This window comes from Echinops telfairi, unplaced genomic scaffold (genome assembly GCF_000313985.2).
Source record: "Echinops telfairi isolate 266 unplaced genomic scaffold, ASM31398v2 ScPeMD7_3;HRSCAF=10, whole genome shotgun sequence".
NCBI classification, from domain to species: domain Eukaryota; kingdom Metazoa; phylum Chordata; class Mammalia; order Afrosoricida; family Tenrecidae; genus Echinops; species Echinops telfairi.
This window is the reverse complement of record NW_022103899.1, coordinates 58,612,454-58,628,813: the sequence shown is the minus strand read 5'-3', so window position 1 is coordinate 58,628,813 and position 16,360 is coordinate 58,612,454. Positions and strand designations below refer to the sequence as shown.

Below are 16,360 nucleotides of genomic sequence, written 5' to 3'. Positions count from 1 at the left end.
CACAGGGGAGTCCTATCAGTGTCTCCCGCCCTCCTTGCCCCAGACTCCTGCAGGAAAGGGTCCCTTGGTGGGCGTTACAGAGACTTGCCCTGGAAGCCGCATGAAATAAATCACTGCCCTGCAGCACTTCTTCCCAGCCTTTTGGGGGTTCAGGAGGAGCCCCTGCCTTCAAACAAGGAATCGGGCTTCCCCACAGGCCGGCTCTTCCCTCCCTCCCCCAACAACTGCCTCACTTACCCTGGGAACCCCCACCGCCACCCACCCACCACCCAAGACACGGGGCCCGTGGGCTGGTGGTATTTAAGGCCCAAGGTCAGGAGGCACTGCAGCAAGGCTCACCCTCATGCCTTTCCTCCCACCCAGAGGGTCCCATTCTCTCTGTGACCTCCCCTCCTGACACACACACACAGACGCCCCACCCACTGCCTGCCCTCCTACTCTGGGCTGAGCACTCTTGTGCCATGCCCCCCTCCTGCAGTCTCTGCACTCAGCTTGCCTGCTGTGAGGATGGCCCTCAGCTTGCCTGCTGTGAGGATGGCCCTCAGCTTGCCTGCTGTGAGGATGGCCCTCGGGCTAAGGACAGCTGGGTGGCTGTGGGGAGCTCTGAGCAGCTCTGTGACCGGTCAGACGAGCCCCAGACTGGACACACACAGAGGCGGGCAGAGCCTATGATCCAAGATGGGATCAGTCCATGGGGGGCTTGTGAGCCCTAAAGAATGGAAGCAATGATTTCCACAGATGCGCTAAAGCAGCACGGCTCCACCCTCTGCCACAGGCTGCCGCTCCGCTCCCCTCCCCTCCCTGAGTGAGCCCAGAGAGCAGGAAGATCAAGAGGACAACTTGCTCGACTTGGCAACTTAGCCAGGACCCCCCAAGGTCACCCCAAGGACACCAGGGGCGGGATGTGACTCTAGACCCTGTGGTTCCCAAGTCTTGTACCAAACACGATACCAGCTGGTCCGGTGACGAGCAAATATAAGTAATGGGGCCTCGGGACCGACCTCATTCATTGATTCACATTGAACACTGTGGGGTGGGGTTTGTTACACCCCACACTCTCTCCCCTTTTAAAATGCACAGCATCCGCGGTGGTTAGCCTGTCCCACGGCTGAGCAACTGTGGCCTTGTTCTAATGCCAGGGCACTTTTCACACGCAGGACAAAAGTGACCCTCCCAGGTGCTCACCCGCCCCTAGTCACCACAGCTCCAGATGCACTTACTTATTACGACGATCCCCGGGTGCCGGGTCCTGCAGTATGTGACCAAATGCAAAAGGTCAAGCACAGTGTGAATGCACTGTACGCACCAGCTCACACAGCAAGCTAAGGACCTCCAGTCAGTTCTGACCACAGCCACCCTACAGGGCAGGGAGGGGCAGCTGTCCCGAGTGCTCCTGAGCCTACACGGGTTTTTTTTTACAGCAGCAGACGGCCTCCCCTTTGTCCTGCAGAGCAGCTGGTGGGTTCAAACTGCTGACCTCGCCGTGAGCAGCCTGACTTGTGAGCCACGACACCAACATCTCCAGTCAGCAAGCACACAGAGGCAGAAAAGCACGGGGGCTGTGGGTGTGGGTGTGTGGCTGCCCTTGGGTGCAGAGCTTCCGTGTGGGGTGATGAGAAGGTTTGGGGACAGCCAGGTGGTGGCAGCTGTAGAGGAGTCCTGGCGGTGCAGTGGTTAAGCATTCAGCTGCTAAGCAGAAGGTCTGCAGTCTGAACTCACCAGCCACCCCGTGGGAGAGAGGCATCCGCTTCCAGTAAAGATGACCGACCGCCTGGAAGCGGGTGACTGGAAGGGGTGGCTCTGCGCTGTCCCTCCGGGTCACTGAGTCAGAATCGGCTCTCTAGCCGCAGGTTGGGCTTGATTTTGGATGGTCGCAGTGTGGTGAATTACACAGTGTTCATGAATAACGCACTTTGCACATTCAACGTTCACATGTGTACTGCGTGTTAGCCGAGACTCATACATACTTTTAGGAATGTTTGCCGTTGTAAAATTTCACGTTCTAGTTTACCATCCTAAAACCCACTTTTGACTCGTAGCGGCCCTGTAAGAAAGAGGAGAACTCTTGCTGGGGTTGGGAAGCGTTATCTCTTTGCGGGAGGAGCCAGGCCGGCTAAGGGCCTCCTTTTCTGTTAGTGTTCCACCGCCGCTGCCGGGCCTCCCTTAACCGCATCAAACTTCAAACTCACTGCCACGGTGTTGGTTCCGACTCAGAGCCCGGCCCGTGTGGGTCTCCGAGACCGTCACTCTTCACGGGGACAGAGCCTCGTCCTTCTCGCTCAGGACAGCTGGTGGTTTCGAACTGCTGACCTTGGTGTTAGTAGCCCAGCATGTAACCGCCACACACGCTCCGGGCCCCTCTTTACCACACCAGAAAGACGAACACAAAAGCGTTCCCGGCCGGATGGAGAAATCGGTGCAGTCAGCACCACAGGACCCTGGGTGGTCTTTCCAAAACAAACCCAAACTTGTTCTGCTGGGGTCAGTTCTGATGCAGGGCCACCCAGCTACCCCTGTGCATGACAGAGTAGAGTGTCCAAACGGTTTTCTTGGCTGTAACCGCCAGGCCTTTCTTCGACAATGCCGGGTGGGTCCGGACCACCCACTTTTAGGTGAGCAACACATGGTGGAGCACACGTGCCCCACCACCACCACCAGGGTCCCCGGGGGAGAACCAGACCTGGGCTGGGTGTGTGGAAATGAGCGAGGCCGACTTCAGTTAAACACAGGAAAGGCCGCCCGGCTGAGACGACTGCCGGAGACAAGCCCTGAAAGTCTGAAGAGCTCGTGCAAGCAGGCCGGGAGGGCGGGCTCTGTGACACGGATCCCTGGTCAGCGTCAACAGGTTTCGGTGGTGTGGAACTTTCCGGAGCCTTCCACATGGGAATGTGTCTGCAACTTGCAAGAGGCACGTGGGGCCCCGACAGTCCTCGCATGGTTCTGGGTTTTTCCACTGCAGGATGGTGCACCTGGCACCCCAAGGGCACACTTGTGAGAGGTGTTTCTCTCGGTCACCCAACACTGGAACGGTGGTCAGCTCAGTGACCGCTTCCAAAACCGTAACCCGCTGCCCTGGACCGGTTCTGACTCCGAGTGACCCTGCAGGGCAGAGAGCAGCCCGGGAGGGGGCGGGGGTATCTCCAAGGCTGTACATCTTCAGGACAGCAAACTGCCCCATCGTGAACAGCCAACTAGCAAGCTGGCAGACCAGAGCTGTGACCTCTGTGCCACCAGGGCTCCCGGTGATTGGGGAAGGCCCCTTCCATTGGGATGAATGCCCTGGGTTTTTCATGGTGGCATGCAGAGAAGGCAGGAGCACTGGAGCGCAAGCCCACAAGCCCTCCGACTCAGGTGTGAGACGGCAGGTGCACACAGCGAGCCCCGGGCAGCGGAGGGGAAAGCAAGCAAAGGCTGTGAAGGAAGGAGCCCCTGGGGAGGGGGGTTCCTCAGAAAGTTAAGCAGCTCTCTGACAGTGACCTTCCGACCCACTGTTAGCTATGTAGGCCAAAGCATCTCGAACATGCATGTCTGTAGCAGCATTGCTACAACAGCGAGGACGGAAACCACCTTTTTTCAGCACGTCCAAAGAGCAACAGACAAGCAGAAGGTGGCACATCCACCTGCAGAAGGGAGCAGTATGCAGTCGAGAACAGGAGCCCAGTTCTGGGACAGGCCACAACGTGCTGGACCTCGAAGACATGGCGTTGGGAGAAGTCAGTCAGACACAACAGGACAAGTGGCTGCCTGGCTCCGTGGAGCCTGGACGTGGCTCTGTGGGGCCTGGATGTCACACTTGGTGACGTGGAGGGGCAGCAACAAAGAAGAAGGCCCTCCAGGAACTGGGCAGACACAGTGGCTTCGACTGTGGGCCCAGGCAGGGGGACAACGATGCGGAGGGTGCAGGGCGGGAGGCAGGGCTCCCTAAGGGTTGGAAAGGACTCGCTGGCACCTGACCACAAAAGCTGCAGTGAGGCACCTGCAACAGGTACGTTTACGCCCTCCGCACGCGAGAGTGAAGCCGAACTCCCAGAGGCGGCTGGGGCTCCTGGGGGAGGATGAGGAGGCATTCTGTAATGGGCCTGAAGTTTCTTTTAGGACAACCAGAAAGGTGACGGTTCTGAACCCTGGCAGACACACCACCCCGAATGGTACTGGTTGAAACGATACAGCTCACATCTGCCGGTTTCACCCAAACAGTCTGGTACACGGGAGACAGTCCCCAAGGCCTGGCCAGGCCGTGAAGAAAAGCGCTCTGACATCTCCCACTTCGCTCGCTCCCAGGTGCCTGCCGAGTCTCCTCTGTTCCAGCGGCAGCACTTAAAAGTCCTGGCGGGCTATAAGGTGACCACAGGGGCAGCGTCCCCTCCCTGGTGGGGTATCCCTGCCCCTTCAAAGGGGTCCTCCAGCAAGCTGGACATCCCAGTCAGTGCCTTCAGGGCCCGGACCTGGAACAATGCGCAAGACGGGCAAGGGGGGGGGGGGGGACCCTGCAGGACAGGCAGGGTGGAACCTGCACACACACCCCGGGGGAGACTTCAAACCTGTCACCTCACAGCTCACAGCACCCGCCCACCCAGCGCATCAACCCATCAGACTCTTCACAGCCACCCCCCTCCATTGCGGATGGAGCACTTAGGAAGTGCCAGGCCCTGGGCCATACCGCCCCACTTGTCCCTCAAGAGTGGTGAGGTCTTGTGGTTCCCTGTTGGGTGTGGCCCGATCCTCCAGGTCTGCGGTTCGAAACCACCATCCACGCCTGGGGAGAGGGACAGGGCTTTCCCTTCCCACCAAGAGTGACAGTCTTCCTCGGAAACCTCGGGGCAGTTCTATCCCATGCTATGAGTTAGCAGCGACTCTCGGGTAATGACCTTGGTTCTTGTTTCTGTGCTGTGCTGTGGAGTGGTGGTTAGTGGACCCACCTGGTCAAACTCCTACCTGTGGCCCGTGAGAAGCCATCTGGGATGCCCAAGGCAGGCTCTAAGCTCTCTGTGGGGGCAGGGAAGGACACTCAGGGATCATTGGCTATTACTACTGAAGGTGTCAAGGGCTCGTCATACTCAGATCCCTAATCAACACCCGTGGAAGCAGCAGTCCAGAGAAACGACACACTGCATGGGGCAAATCTGCTGCCAAGGACCCATCGCGTATGAGGACTGATGTGCGCCTGACCCAAGACTTGGTCAGTTCAGCGGCCTCCTCTTCCTCAGCGCACGAAAGCAGGGCAGTGAACGAGGAAGACAGAAGACGAATTTCTACCTTTGAGTTACGGGGCCGGCAAAGAAAGGGGTGGACCAAGAAGTACCAGGGAGACTCCTTGGATGAGAGATGGTGAGACTTCGTCTTCCATGCTTTGGTCACGTTAGCAGGAGGGCCCGGTCCCTAGAGAAGGACATCAGGCCTGGAGAAGTAGAAGGCACTTGATGGGCAAGACCCTCAGTGACAGGGGTGCCACGTCGCAGGGGCTGCCGCCCAGGGCTCAGAGCAGCGACAGCGAGGATGGGGGGTGGGAAGGGGTGAGACCCCAGGCAGGGGCCTTCTGCTGTTCATGGGACGGCTACAAATCAGAACTGCCCCCGACCTCGGGAGCCCTGGTGACTCAGCGGTTAAGTGTTCGGCTGGTGGCTAACCCAAAGGCCAGCGGTTCAAGCCCACCAGCTGCCCCTTGCTGAGGAGCGCCCTGGCACCCTGCTCCCATAGAAGACCCCGAGGAAAATGTGGGGGCAGGAGTGCTCTGTTAGAGAGGGACACGGAGTCAGCACTGACTGAAAGACGTGCCCTTCAACTGTACCACCGGGTACCAGTCAGTGTCCCTATGAGTAGCCAGCCCACTGCTGTAACCGTGAGGGACCACCCCTGTACTTACTGGTTGCAGACCTGGGCAGAAGTGAGAGTGGCATCAAGTTCTTCAGCCCTGAGTGGGTGGGCTCTGATTTGAGCCTAGTGCCCGGGACAAGGAGGTCCGTGCAGGGTAAGTCACAAAGTCTTGAGTTTTGACTTAGCTCGTTCGTTTTTTAAGTCCTTAGTTTTTAACGGGGAGATCCCAGTGTCCCCGTCTTACAGACATTTGGCGATAACAGCCGCACCCTGGTGGAGCCCTTGAGATTTCATCTGACTTCATCCTCTGAGTGCTGGGCTGATAATGCGGCTGGGACCTGGGGGAGGGCAGGAAGGTCAAAGCCACAGGTCCTCGTGAGGGTGCTAGGCCTCGCCTGGGGCACTGCCTGGGGTGTTGGACTAGACAAGCCACCAGGGTTAGGCAACGGGAAAATCACACTCATCAGCCAGCGTTGCTACCCTTCCGGCTCAGGGCAACCCTGTGTGTTCTCAAACTGGACTCGGGGCATTTCCTTGGCTGGTCTTTCTGGAAGCAGGTTATCACGCTGGGGGGGTGGGTTCGAACTGCTGGCCTTGAGGTTACCAGGCTAGCTCTGACTTTTGAGTTAAGTAAGCTTTCTAGGCCCGTAGAGTTAGTCTCAGAAACCCACGGGGCAGTTGTACTCCGTCGTGTAAGGTCCACTGAGTCAGAAATGACTCAACAGCAGTGAGGTGGTTTGTTTCCTCTCTTTGGTTTGCGGAGGGCTGGCGGTGGAGTGGGTTACGCGCTGGGTTGCTAACTGCAAGGTCCGGAGTTCGAAACCGCCAGCTGCTTTTCAGGAGACTGATGAGGCCTACTATTCTGTAGAGAGTTACAGTCTCTATCGACATATAACCCCACCCCCCCACCCCCGGGGGAGGGGCAAACAACAGAAAAGTGGGTGAAGGGAGAAAGCGGTCGGTGTAAGACATGAAAACAAAATTATAAATTATTAAGGGCTCATGAGGGAGGGAGGGGGGGAAAAAGCGGAGCGGATACCAAGGGCTCAAGTAGAAAGAAAATGTTCACAAAGGATGGCAACATATGTACAAATTTGCTTGACACAATGGATAGATGGATTGTGGTAAGAGCTGTTAAGAGCCCTCAATAAAATTATTTTTAAAAGAGTGCCAGTCTCTAGGAAGCCCACAGAGGCCGTTCCACCCTGTCCTGTGGGATCGCTGTGAATCAGCTTCAACCATTGGCACAGCTCAATGGGAGTGACCAGGTGGCTGGGTCCTGGGTGTGGCGCTGTCGGTTAGGTATTGGATTGCTAACGTGGGTCAAGGCGGCATGTTCCTGGGAAGACCCCCAGACAGGGTTACTGTGTGTCAGAACCAGCTGACGGCAGTGGGTTGGGTCTGGGTTCTCGGTTTACCGCCAACGAGTCGATGCTGACTCACAGCGACCCTGCAGGACAGGGAAGAGCCACCCCTGTGGGTTTCCCAGGTTGTTAACTCTTTATGGGAGTAAAATGCCTCACCTGTCTCCCTCGGAGCAGCTGGTTGGTTTAGGGAGACCTAATATTCAGGTCAGCCTGACCAATGAAAAACGGATACAAGTTGACCACGGTTAAGGTTGTCCTGGGGAAGAGCCTGGTACTTATGGGATCAAGAAAAGGATGTCTTTTCAGAAGGTTTTAGGCCATCACTTTGTGTACCACACCGTGGACGGGCCAGGAGGAGGCTGGCGGGGGAAGGAGCTCGGTTCTGCTAGGTTGCTGTAAGTCAGAATCCACTCCTGGGCAGCGGGGTCTCTGCATCGTGAAGAGGAAGCTGACTGCTCACATGCCCCCTCCTCAGCCCTGGCAGCCTCTCCCTCGTTCTGGCCTTCGGAATTCCAGGGGGACTCCTGAACCCGCACTCTGCCCAGTCCCTTGGGCCTCAGAGCCCTTCCTGCGGGAGAGGAGAGGTTGCCCGGGTCCCCTGTTCCTTCACTGTCCAGGCTGGGGCTGCCTGAGAACTGGCCATCATCCCTGGTGGTGGGGTGAGGAGACCCCTGAGACCCTCAATGGCCAGAGCCACCCCCTGGAAAAGCAGCTCTTTCCAGAAGCAGCTCTTTCATCAGCCAAAGGCCCCTGGGTAAGGGACAGCGGTCCCAGTGTCTGGGAGCCCTGGGCCTCCCCGCCTCTCCCCCTTGAATCCGGACGTCCAGCGTCCACTGTGCAGAGTCTGGGCTCTCTTGGTTTTCACCTCTAGGGAATAGCCCTGCCATTAAGGAAGAAAGAACTGGCCAGGTTTTGTCTGCTCCAGGCTTGCCCTGCCACCGGAACCTCGCCGGAGATCCTGAGCAGGGGTTCTCAGAGGGGGCAGGGCTGATAAGACATCTGGGTGTGGGGGAGGGAGGCTGCCTGTGCCTTGGGGACCACCAGCACCCTCGGGGTCTTCAGACGCTTTGTATGGGGTCAGCCCACGACTGTTAGAAATGGGGATTTTGCAGTTCCACCGCCGACCTGTCCCTGGCAAGATCCCTCCCTGGTGACCCCAGGCTCTAAGTCCAGAAGGGCATTCCAGCCACCAGCAGGGGGCTGCCCCGTGACTGCCCCTTACTTTGCCTGACCCAGATGAGCTCTGGGGACTGCCAAGGTCCAAGGGTTTCCCCCCACCACCCCCCATTTTCCCTGCCGTGGTCTTAGAGGAAGCCCACGCTCCTTAGAAGTGAAGGGTTAGCGGAGGTGGGCTCAGTCACCCCTCAGAACAGGAAGGGAGAGCCCCCAAGGGGGGCCCCCTCAGTCAAGAAAGCTGGGGGGCTCGGAGCATTTCTGCAGCAGTGTGCATGAGGCCAGGCCAGTGGGGAGATCACCCCACCTTAAATCCACGGGCTCTGCCAGGGGCCAGGCCCGCAGCTCCTGGAGTGGAAAGAACACTGAGCCAGAACCCGGTGCCCCAGATAACCGTGGTGGTCACGTGGGCTCGAGGACAGCCTGAGAGGGTCACTTACCTGTTTCACAGCTCACTTACAGGCCTGAGTAGGTCAGGGGCTCGGGAAGGGGACCACAGGGCCCCGAGGGCTCACGTTACTTGAGAAGCCACCCAGAGTGCCAGGCCCCTCCCGGGTGGCTGTCAGAGCCCGGGGCCCTTGGCAGTGACCAGGGAACCCAGTCCATGGGCTTGGGCTGGTGCGAGAACATTCAACCAGAGGCCATTCCACTGAGACAGGACCCCCACTCTTCAGTGCCCGTGTGATCAGAGCACCAGTTGGATGGCTTTGTTTTACAGGTTGAAGGGTATGGTCACCCTGCTGACATTTTACCAATAGCAGCTACCTTGGGGTCCTCCTCCCAGTGCCCTCTGCTAGTGCGCACTTCATACCAAACCCAACCCACTGCCACCGACTCTGTCCCGGCTCACAGCGACCCTGCAGCACAGAGCAGGATTGCCCCCTAGGGTCTCTGAGGCTGCACATCTTTAAGGACCAGACCAAAATACACAAACAAATCTTCCTCCCATCGAGTCCATTCTGATCCACAGCAACCCTATATGCAGGGTAGGACCTCCCTGTGAGTTTCCGAGGCTCTAACTCTTTTATGAGTCGAAAGCCTCCTCTTCCTCCCGAGGAGCCGCTGGTGGTTTCGAACTGCTGACTCTGTGGATCACAGCCCAACGTGTAACCACGACTCGTTACCAGTGCTCCAGCCACAAAACTGAGGGCAGATGGGGAGGGTGGGTTGACTAGGGGGCCTGAAGGGGGTGGGCTGGGGAGGTCCTCCACGCAGTCTAACATTGGGCTGGGGTGAGCTGCTGTACCTAGTCCCTCTGCAGAGCACCCAGGTCTAGACGTGGGGGAGCCCCAGCCCTCGGCACAACCCTCCTGCTCCTGCCAACTGATAGAAAAATTGGCAGAGGCACGGGCTGCACGCTCGGCTCAGCCTTGGGAGGCAGCCCCGACGACGGGGAAGGGACCAGGGCACTAGGTCTCCACGCTTGGCTCAGACCCTGCCCAGTGTGGCTGGCAACAGGCCCTGATCTTTCAGGGCCCCGGCCTGGCCCAGAACCAGGGTCTGGCTGTGAGGAGGCTGCACTATCTTGGGCGCCCGGCCCTGACCTCTAGCACTGAAGGACTCACCTTCATTCAGCGGCCAGCCTAAGACTGAAGGCAGGACAGCAGGCTGGGCACCGACACCCATGCCCACACCCACACGGGAACACAGCACCAAGGTCACCGGCCCTAGAGGGACCCTTAGCAGCAGGCACCACAGTCCCTGAAGGTAACAGAGACACAAAGGCACCCAGTAGAGATGGCGGCTGGCTGCGTGTGCCCCTCTCCTCAAAGCCCTTCGAGCCTACGGAGGCAGAGGAGCCAGATGAATAGAGAACAAGGGCTCCTGACGCCAGACTAGGGTGGACATAAACAGTGGAGGGTGGAGGGAACCAGCTGAGGGATTCTGGAAGGGCCTGGGGTGGGCGGCTTTTTCGGTGTTGGCCCCTGGGGACCAGGAGCTGGGGGCCCGCCCATTACGTCAACACATCAGATTCTTAAATCAAAAAGACAACTTTCTGGGAGCCGAATGCCTCTCCCGCCCTCTCCTTGGGGAATTCGAACACGAGGCTTTTCGTGTGCTGATCAGACAGCCCGGCTGCGTTTTGAGCCGGTGGGTTGGGGTCTGGTCTTTAAGGGGCTGTTCAGTTACCGCCTCTTGGAAGTGGCCCTCGGTTACGTTAGCAGTCATTAAAATTTCCTGCGTGACCTCGACCTCGCCCTGCAGCTCATGTTACCACCCCCCACCCCTCTTGGACGCGTGGTGGAGTCAGATTCTTTTGGACCTCCTGGCCACTCTTCTTTGAAAATCAGGCCACTCTTCTTCGGCCCGGGCTATCCAGTAACACGTTTGGAAAGGGAGGGGGACTTTCTCTGGCAGGGCTGCGCCGCCCTGGCTTCCCACACTCGTTAGAAAAACTCTCTTTCTCCTTACAACAGTCATTTGGGAGAGAGGCACATATTTGTGTGGGCCAGGAAGGGAGACAAGGAGGGAGGAAGGCAGCCCACTCCAAGAACCCCAGGCAGCCTCTAGGTTGTAGGTTGGGAATGAGCCCCTTGTGTTTCTCGCTTTGTTTTTCAAACCTTGACCATCTACAGCAAGCCCGGGCCAAATGCTTTTTAAAAAGAGGGGGCAAGTCCACCTCAAACGTTCCCAGGCTGCTTGGTAGCATCTGTGGGAATCTACACCCAGGGGCCCCCTCCCCACCCCCCATGGGCAGGTCAATGCAGGCAGACAAGTGTCTGGCCACATCGGAATCTGGATCTTCAAGCTCACTGGAAGGTGACATATTCTTGCTGAGTGTGACTCCTGGCACACAGTGGGGGTGGCGGGGGCGAGGGGTGTCCATCCCTGCTGCTTTCGTTTTATTGTTAAGGCCGGGAGAAGCCCAGTGGATTGGCTTGGGCTGATGACCCTCCTGCTGGGATCCCTTCGAGGGGCTGTGGTTTTTACTCTTAACCACTCACCCAAAGCTGATGGCCAAACCTACCCTGTGGCACCGGAGAAGAAAGGCCTGGCGCCCCGCCCTCAGAAGCACCCCACATCCATTGCGGACAAGTCCATTCCGACACCTAGTGACCAGCTTGTAAAGCCACTCTGTGGGGTTCCCAAGTTGTCCATCTTGACGGACCCAAACCGCCACATCTTTCTCCCTCGGAGCAGCAGGTGGGTTTGAACTGCCCACCTTTCGGCTAGCAGCCCAGCGAGCGCGTAACCGCTGCACTGCCAAGGCTTCTCCGGAAGCGTGGCCATCAAGAAGACCCGTGGACAGTTCTGCCCTGCCACGTGGGGTCGCCGTGAGTCGGGGCTGACTGGACGGCAGCAGGTGTGGTGTTCTGGAAACTCTGGAGGGTCGCCGTGAGTCAGAGCATCAACTTGATGGCAGAGAGCGTGGCAGGTTTCTGTTGGGGTGGGAGACCCTGCTGTCTTTGTTTAAGTCACGGGTCCGGGCCCTCTAAATCCAAAGGCCCCCTTGGAGGGTCTCACCACACTCCCACCCAGCCCCTACCCCCCAATAGGGGGAACAGAAGAGAGAACAACCCCTCCCAGGGGCCACCAGGCAGGACACATCACCCCAATTACTTGTAACTCACCAGGAGGCCGGGACCACATTCCCAATTAAACCGCCTTCAAAGGTTCCATCCACTGTGCCAACGTGTTCTTGGACTATGCAGCTTTTAAGGAGGGACCACGTAAAACATCTGAGTCAGCAGAACCCCAGCTCAGTGCTAAGATGAAAAACCAGGAGCTGGTACATCCAGGCCCTCACCGGAGACAAGGTGGGGGCTTGGCCATTCACAGGCCGTCACTTATTTCATCTTCTCCAGAGCCCCACCAGGTAGGCCCTACTCTACCACCGTTCAGGGGGTGGTGAAACTGAGGCACTGGGCATTTTTACAAAGCCCTCTGGTGGGTAGCAAGCAGTGGCGTGGTGGTTTGAACCCACCAGCCTGGCTCTAAAAAGGCTCTTAGCAGCCTGACAGCACTGCTTCTTCAAGGGATAGGCTGTGGAAAGTAGCCCAGTAGAAACAAGCCTGTCCTCAAAAGCACAACAACAAAGCAAGAGGTTCTAGGGGGTGTTCTTTGGGATTTTTTTGTACCCGTTTTAAAAATTTCAGCACGGACCATTACTGCGGTTCGCTGTTGGGCCAATGCCGACTCACGCAAGCCCCGTGTTCCCAGAGCTGCTCCACAGAGTGTCCGATGGCTGGTCTTTCAAAAGGAGATGGCCGGCCTTTCTTCCAAGGAACTTTAGGGTGGATTTGAACTGCCAGCTTTTCGTTAGTGGCTGGGCCCTTCACTATTGGCATTACCCAGGGACACAAGCATAGAAACCACGGAGGAAAAAGGAAAAACCGGGCAAGAGACTGTACACTTTATGTATGGATTGTGATAAGAGTTGTATGAGCCCCTAATAAAATGATTTTTAAAAAGAGAGAGAGACTTTACACTTCAGTTGGAAGAATGGGGACAGCCAGCTGGCTGGCCCGGGAACTGCCAAGAAGGTGGCACGCCACTTGACAGGGTAGGCTCCAGGACAGGCCGGGTAGCAGAAGCTCCCAAGAAGCCCCCGGGGTTCTCCTTGTGTCGGGGTGGGGGTGGAGTCCTCAGCTAGTGGCCAAGGGCAGCACAAGGTCATGGGGAGGAGTGGACAAATCTGACCAAAAGGGACCGTCAGGTCTCTCAGATGTAGTTCACAAACATTGTAAGTTATGCCACTGAAATAAAAAAGGAAGAAGCATCCAAGGGCCAGTGGGAGACTGGACGGAGCCAGGAGAGGGGCTGGCCTGAGAGCTGGCCAGCAGGCTGGGGCGCGTGGGCCACATAGAGCCAAACCCACAGCAGCTGCCTGCCGTGGGCATGATAGGCGGCACTACAGTTGGGCAAGGGCAGGAGGCTGCCAGGGTCCCCTGGGTTGGCCAGCTGGGGCAGACAAGGACCCAGAGCCAGCTGGACAGGTGGTGGAACAGTTCCCGAAAGGTATCAGAAAGGCAGGTGCCAAGAAGGTGGGGGAACCATCTGTTTCTGGCCAACCTGACCTGTTAGCCTCCTCCCCCCCGCCCCCATGAGATAAGGGGTGTAGACTGGATCCTGTCCATCAGCTGTAGCACTACTGGGAGTAGATAATACAGAACCCACAGCTGCATGGGGGTGACTATCCTGGCTGGTGATCGGGGTGGGGTGGGGAGGCGGGCAGGGAGAAGCCAGAGAGCCAGTGAGCAGGTGCTGATGGGGTCGGCTGAGTTTTGGGGTGAGGAGGCTGGGGAACAGGGCTTTCTATTGTGGAACCTAAAGACAAGGGAGGGCGGAGCAGTCTGGGAGGACTCCGGACAGGCCCCAGGGCCTGGCGCCACAGCAGAGGCAGGAGGCCTCATTCCCAGGTCCCCTACCACCCTCGGTGCCCATTCATCTCCCTTTGTCCTCACAGATCTCCCTGAAAGGGGCCATTGTCCCCATTCCACAGATGGGGCAGCCGAGATTAAGCGACTTGCATGGGAGTGCCGCTAACAGGCCTGGAATCAGGGCCCCAATTCTCCTACCTCCTCCAACTCCGGATGGAGAACTTCACCTTGGCAACAGGAATGGGGGAAGGTTCCAAACCAACGTGGGGGCAGGAAAGTGGCCCCGGCCCCTGCCCCGTGGTAGTTCCCCAGCCCGCGTGGGAAGGCGGTACAAAGCCATTCTGACTCTTGGTGACTCAAGTGAGTCAAGTGTCCACCTGGTGTTCCATCCGGTTCCCAATGACTGGGTTGTCACAAGTCGGTCGCCAGGCCTTTCCTGGGGGGCATCTCTGGGAGGGCTCAAACCTTTTGCTTAGTGGCAGAGCAAACTCACAGGGAGCGGGAGACTTGTGCCCATTTCACCACCAAGGACGCTGAGATTCGGGGGATTCTATGGCTTGCCCCAGGTCAGAGTTAGGAGGCTGAGTCTGACCCTCTACCCGCCTGCTCCACAGGGGACGCGATGATGTCCCCAGCCACTGCTCCGGGGCTCTAGGTTCGGTAGCCCTAACCCTCCTGTCCCAGGAAGGGTTCTTTGGAAGGGGGATGACAGGAGGGCAACCCTGTTTCAGGGGACTGGCGGCTGAAGGTGAAGGTGAACTTCCCAACGAGCAGTCCTAAGCCCCCACCCAGTCAGGGCCCAGAATGATGGCAGTCTGGTTTTCCCCTGCTCCCAGGGCCCTGGGTGGGGCTGCACAATGAATCTCCCTGGCCCCAGTAATTAGTGCACAGCCAAAGGAGACACAATAATGAAGCCGCCTGCAAAACAGACATCCTAAGGCCTCCGCTGGGGCTACTCTTCCCCACTGGATGTGCTGGAGCCACTGTGGCTACACTGGCACCATCTGAGAACGGGGGACAGCTAGCACGCATGGGCACTACATGAGCTCCTAGAGCCAGCCATACCTGAAGCCATTCTGACCTTGTGGATTCGGTGCCTACTCATCCCCTTGTAGCTGACACCCGTTTTCACTGCAAGCGTCAGGAAGCCTGATCCAGCATCCTCACAGACACAGCCCCCTAACTGTGCTGGACGGCTTCGTTCTCTGGGGCTGCGGGCACCTGTCCTAGCAGGTGGCTCTGAGTTTGAGTCTGTGAGTGACCAGTTCTCCGGATGCCCTTCTGGGCCAGCTAGAACTGCTGAGATGGGAGCAGACATTAGTCTCCATTGAAAGGCATTAGCCCTCCAACAAATCAGAGGGCCCTTGGGAAGCCTTGGTCTCTCCCATCTCACCCCTGCCCGTTCTTTTCCACCAACTCTGCCTTGTAAATTGGCCAAAACAGACCCACCAGGTGTGAACCCTGAGAAGCCAGAAATGGGCGCTCAGGATGTAGTGGTGGGGAAAGTGGGCTGTGGGGAGGCTCTGGAAGCCACACAAGCAGTTGTGGAGCCTTTAAATAGAACCTCCGGGGAGGGCAAATACATTCCATGCCCTTAAAAAAAAAAAACAAGAAAAAAACACGCTCCAAACACAACCTGGCCGGCAGCCTCCACTCCCCCCTACCCCCCAGCAGTTTTCCGGTCTCAGGCTGATTCTGGAAATATTATTAATAGCTCTTACCGGGTGCAAAGCGCTTTGGGGCCTTAAAAGGCCGGAACTAGTACTGCCCCCATTCTCCAGATAGGGAAACTGCGGCCCAGGGAGAGCCAAGGCTGATGGGTGGGGGCACCCCAGCAGCCTTGGGGATCCAGGGGGCTTCCGTACCCAGGTGCTCGGATGAGTGTCTCCCCATCAGGTGGGGCTGACTTGGGGCAGGGCAGGATCCCAAAAGACGCTGCTCAGAGGGGGTCGCCTCAACACACTCCCTCGCTGCAGGGGAGCCGTATGTTTTACAAGTTAAACCAACTCCCTGTTCACAGCCTCGGTTTGGGCCTCTGTCCCCCTCGCAGCCGTCAAGGATTAACTTTCCTCTTTTGTTTTAAAAGATAGAACGGGCCCAAATCCAGCCAAAGGGACCCAAAGCGCCCATCTGCTCCCCACCCCGTGGCGACCCCGTGCCCTAAAGGACAGAGGTCTGCCCCACAGTTTCCAAGGCTGCGCATCTTGGTGAGTGGTTCCAACCGCCGGACCGCTGCTCAGTTGGCCGTCGAGCGCTTAAAGCATGGCGCCACTAGGGCTCGCTTAGATAATAGGGCACTGAGGGCGAATTTCTCCCCGGGGAGCTGAAGCAGGTGTGGCACCGCGGCGCCTCCGTTCCTAGAAGTTGCGCTCGGCGCGAACCTGGGAACGGCGCTGGCTCCTCTCGCCGCCCAGCCTGGGGAGCCCGGGCCGGGCCTCCCACGGGGCACGTCGGAGCTGGGTTTCCCAGCCTCGCCGGGTGCTCCCCCCGCGTGGGAGAGACTCGGGGCGCGCAGCACTGGGGGCGCTGGACCGACTGCAAAGGACACCCCCCTGCGTCCCTTGTCCCATGCAATCTCATCAGAGACCCCCGCTGCCCCCCGGGCCCCAGGGGCGTGCGCGGCGCTCACCGCTTGAACATGCTCTCCAGGTCCTTGATGAGGCGGCGGCTGAACTCGGGGAACTC

General features: G+C 58.2%; 1 protein-coding gene across 1 annotated transcript in view; it reads right to left on the bottom strand.

The window, feature by feature from the left end:
- Positions 1–16,354, bottom strand: part of EFHD1 (EF-hand domain family member D1) — a 34,374-nt gene extending 18,020 nt beyond the window's left edge. Inside the window, exon 1 of the mRNA XM_004701680.3 lies at positions 16,305–16,354. Within this exon, the coding sequence (XP_004701737.1) occupies positions 16,305–16,315 (11 nt within the window). The 5' untranslated portion in view covers positions 16,316–16,354. The remainder of the gene's footprint in view (positions 1–16,304) is intronic.
- Between the last annotated feature and the right edge of the window lie 6 nt (positions 16,355–16,360).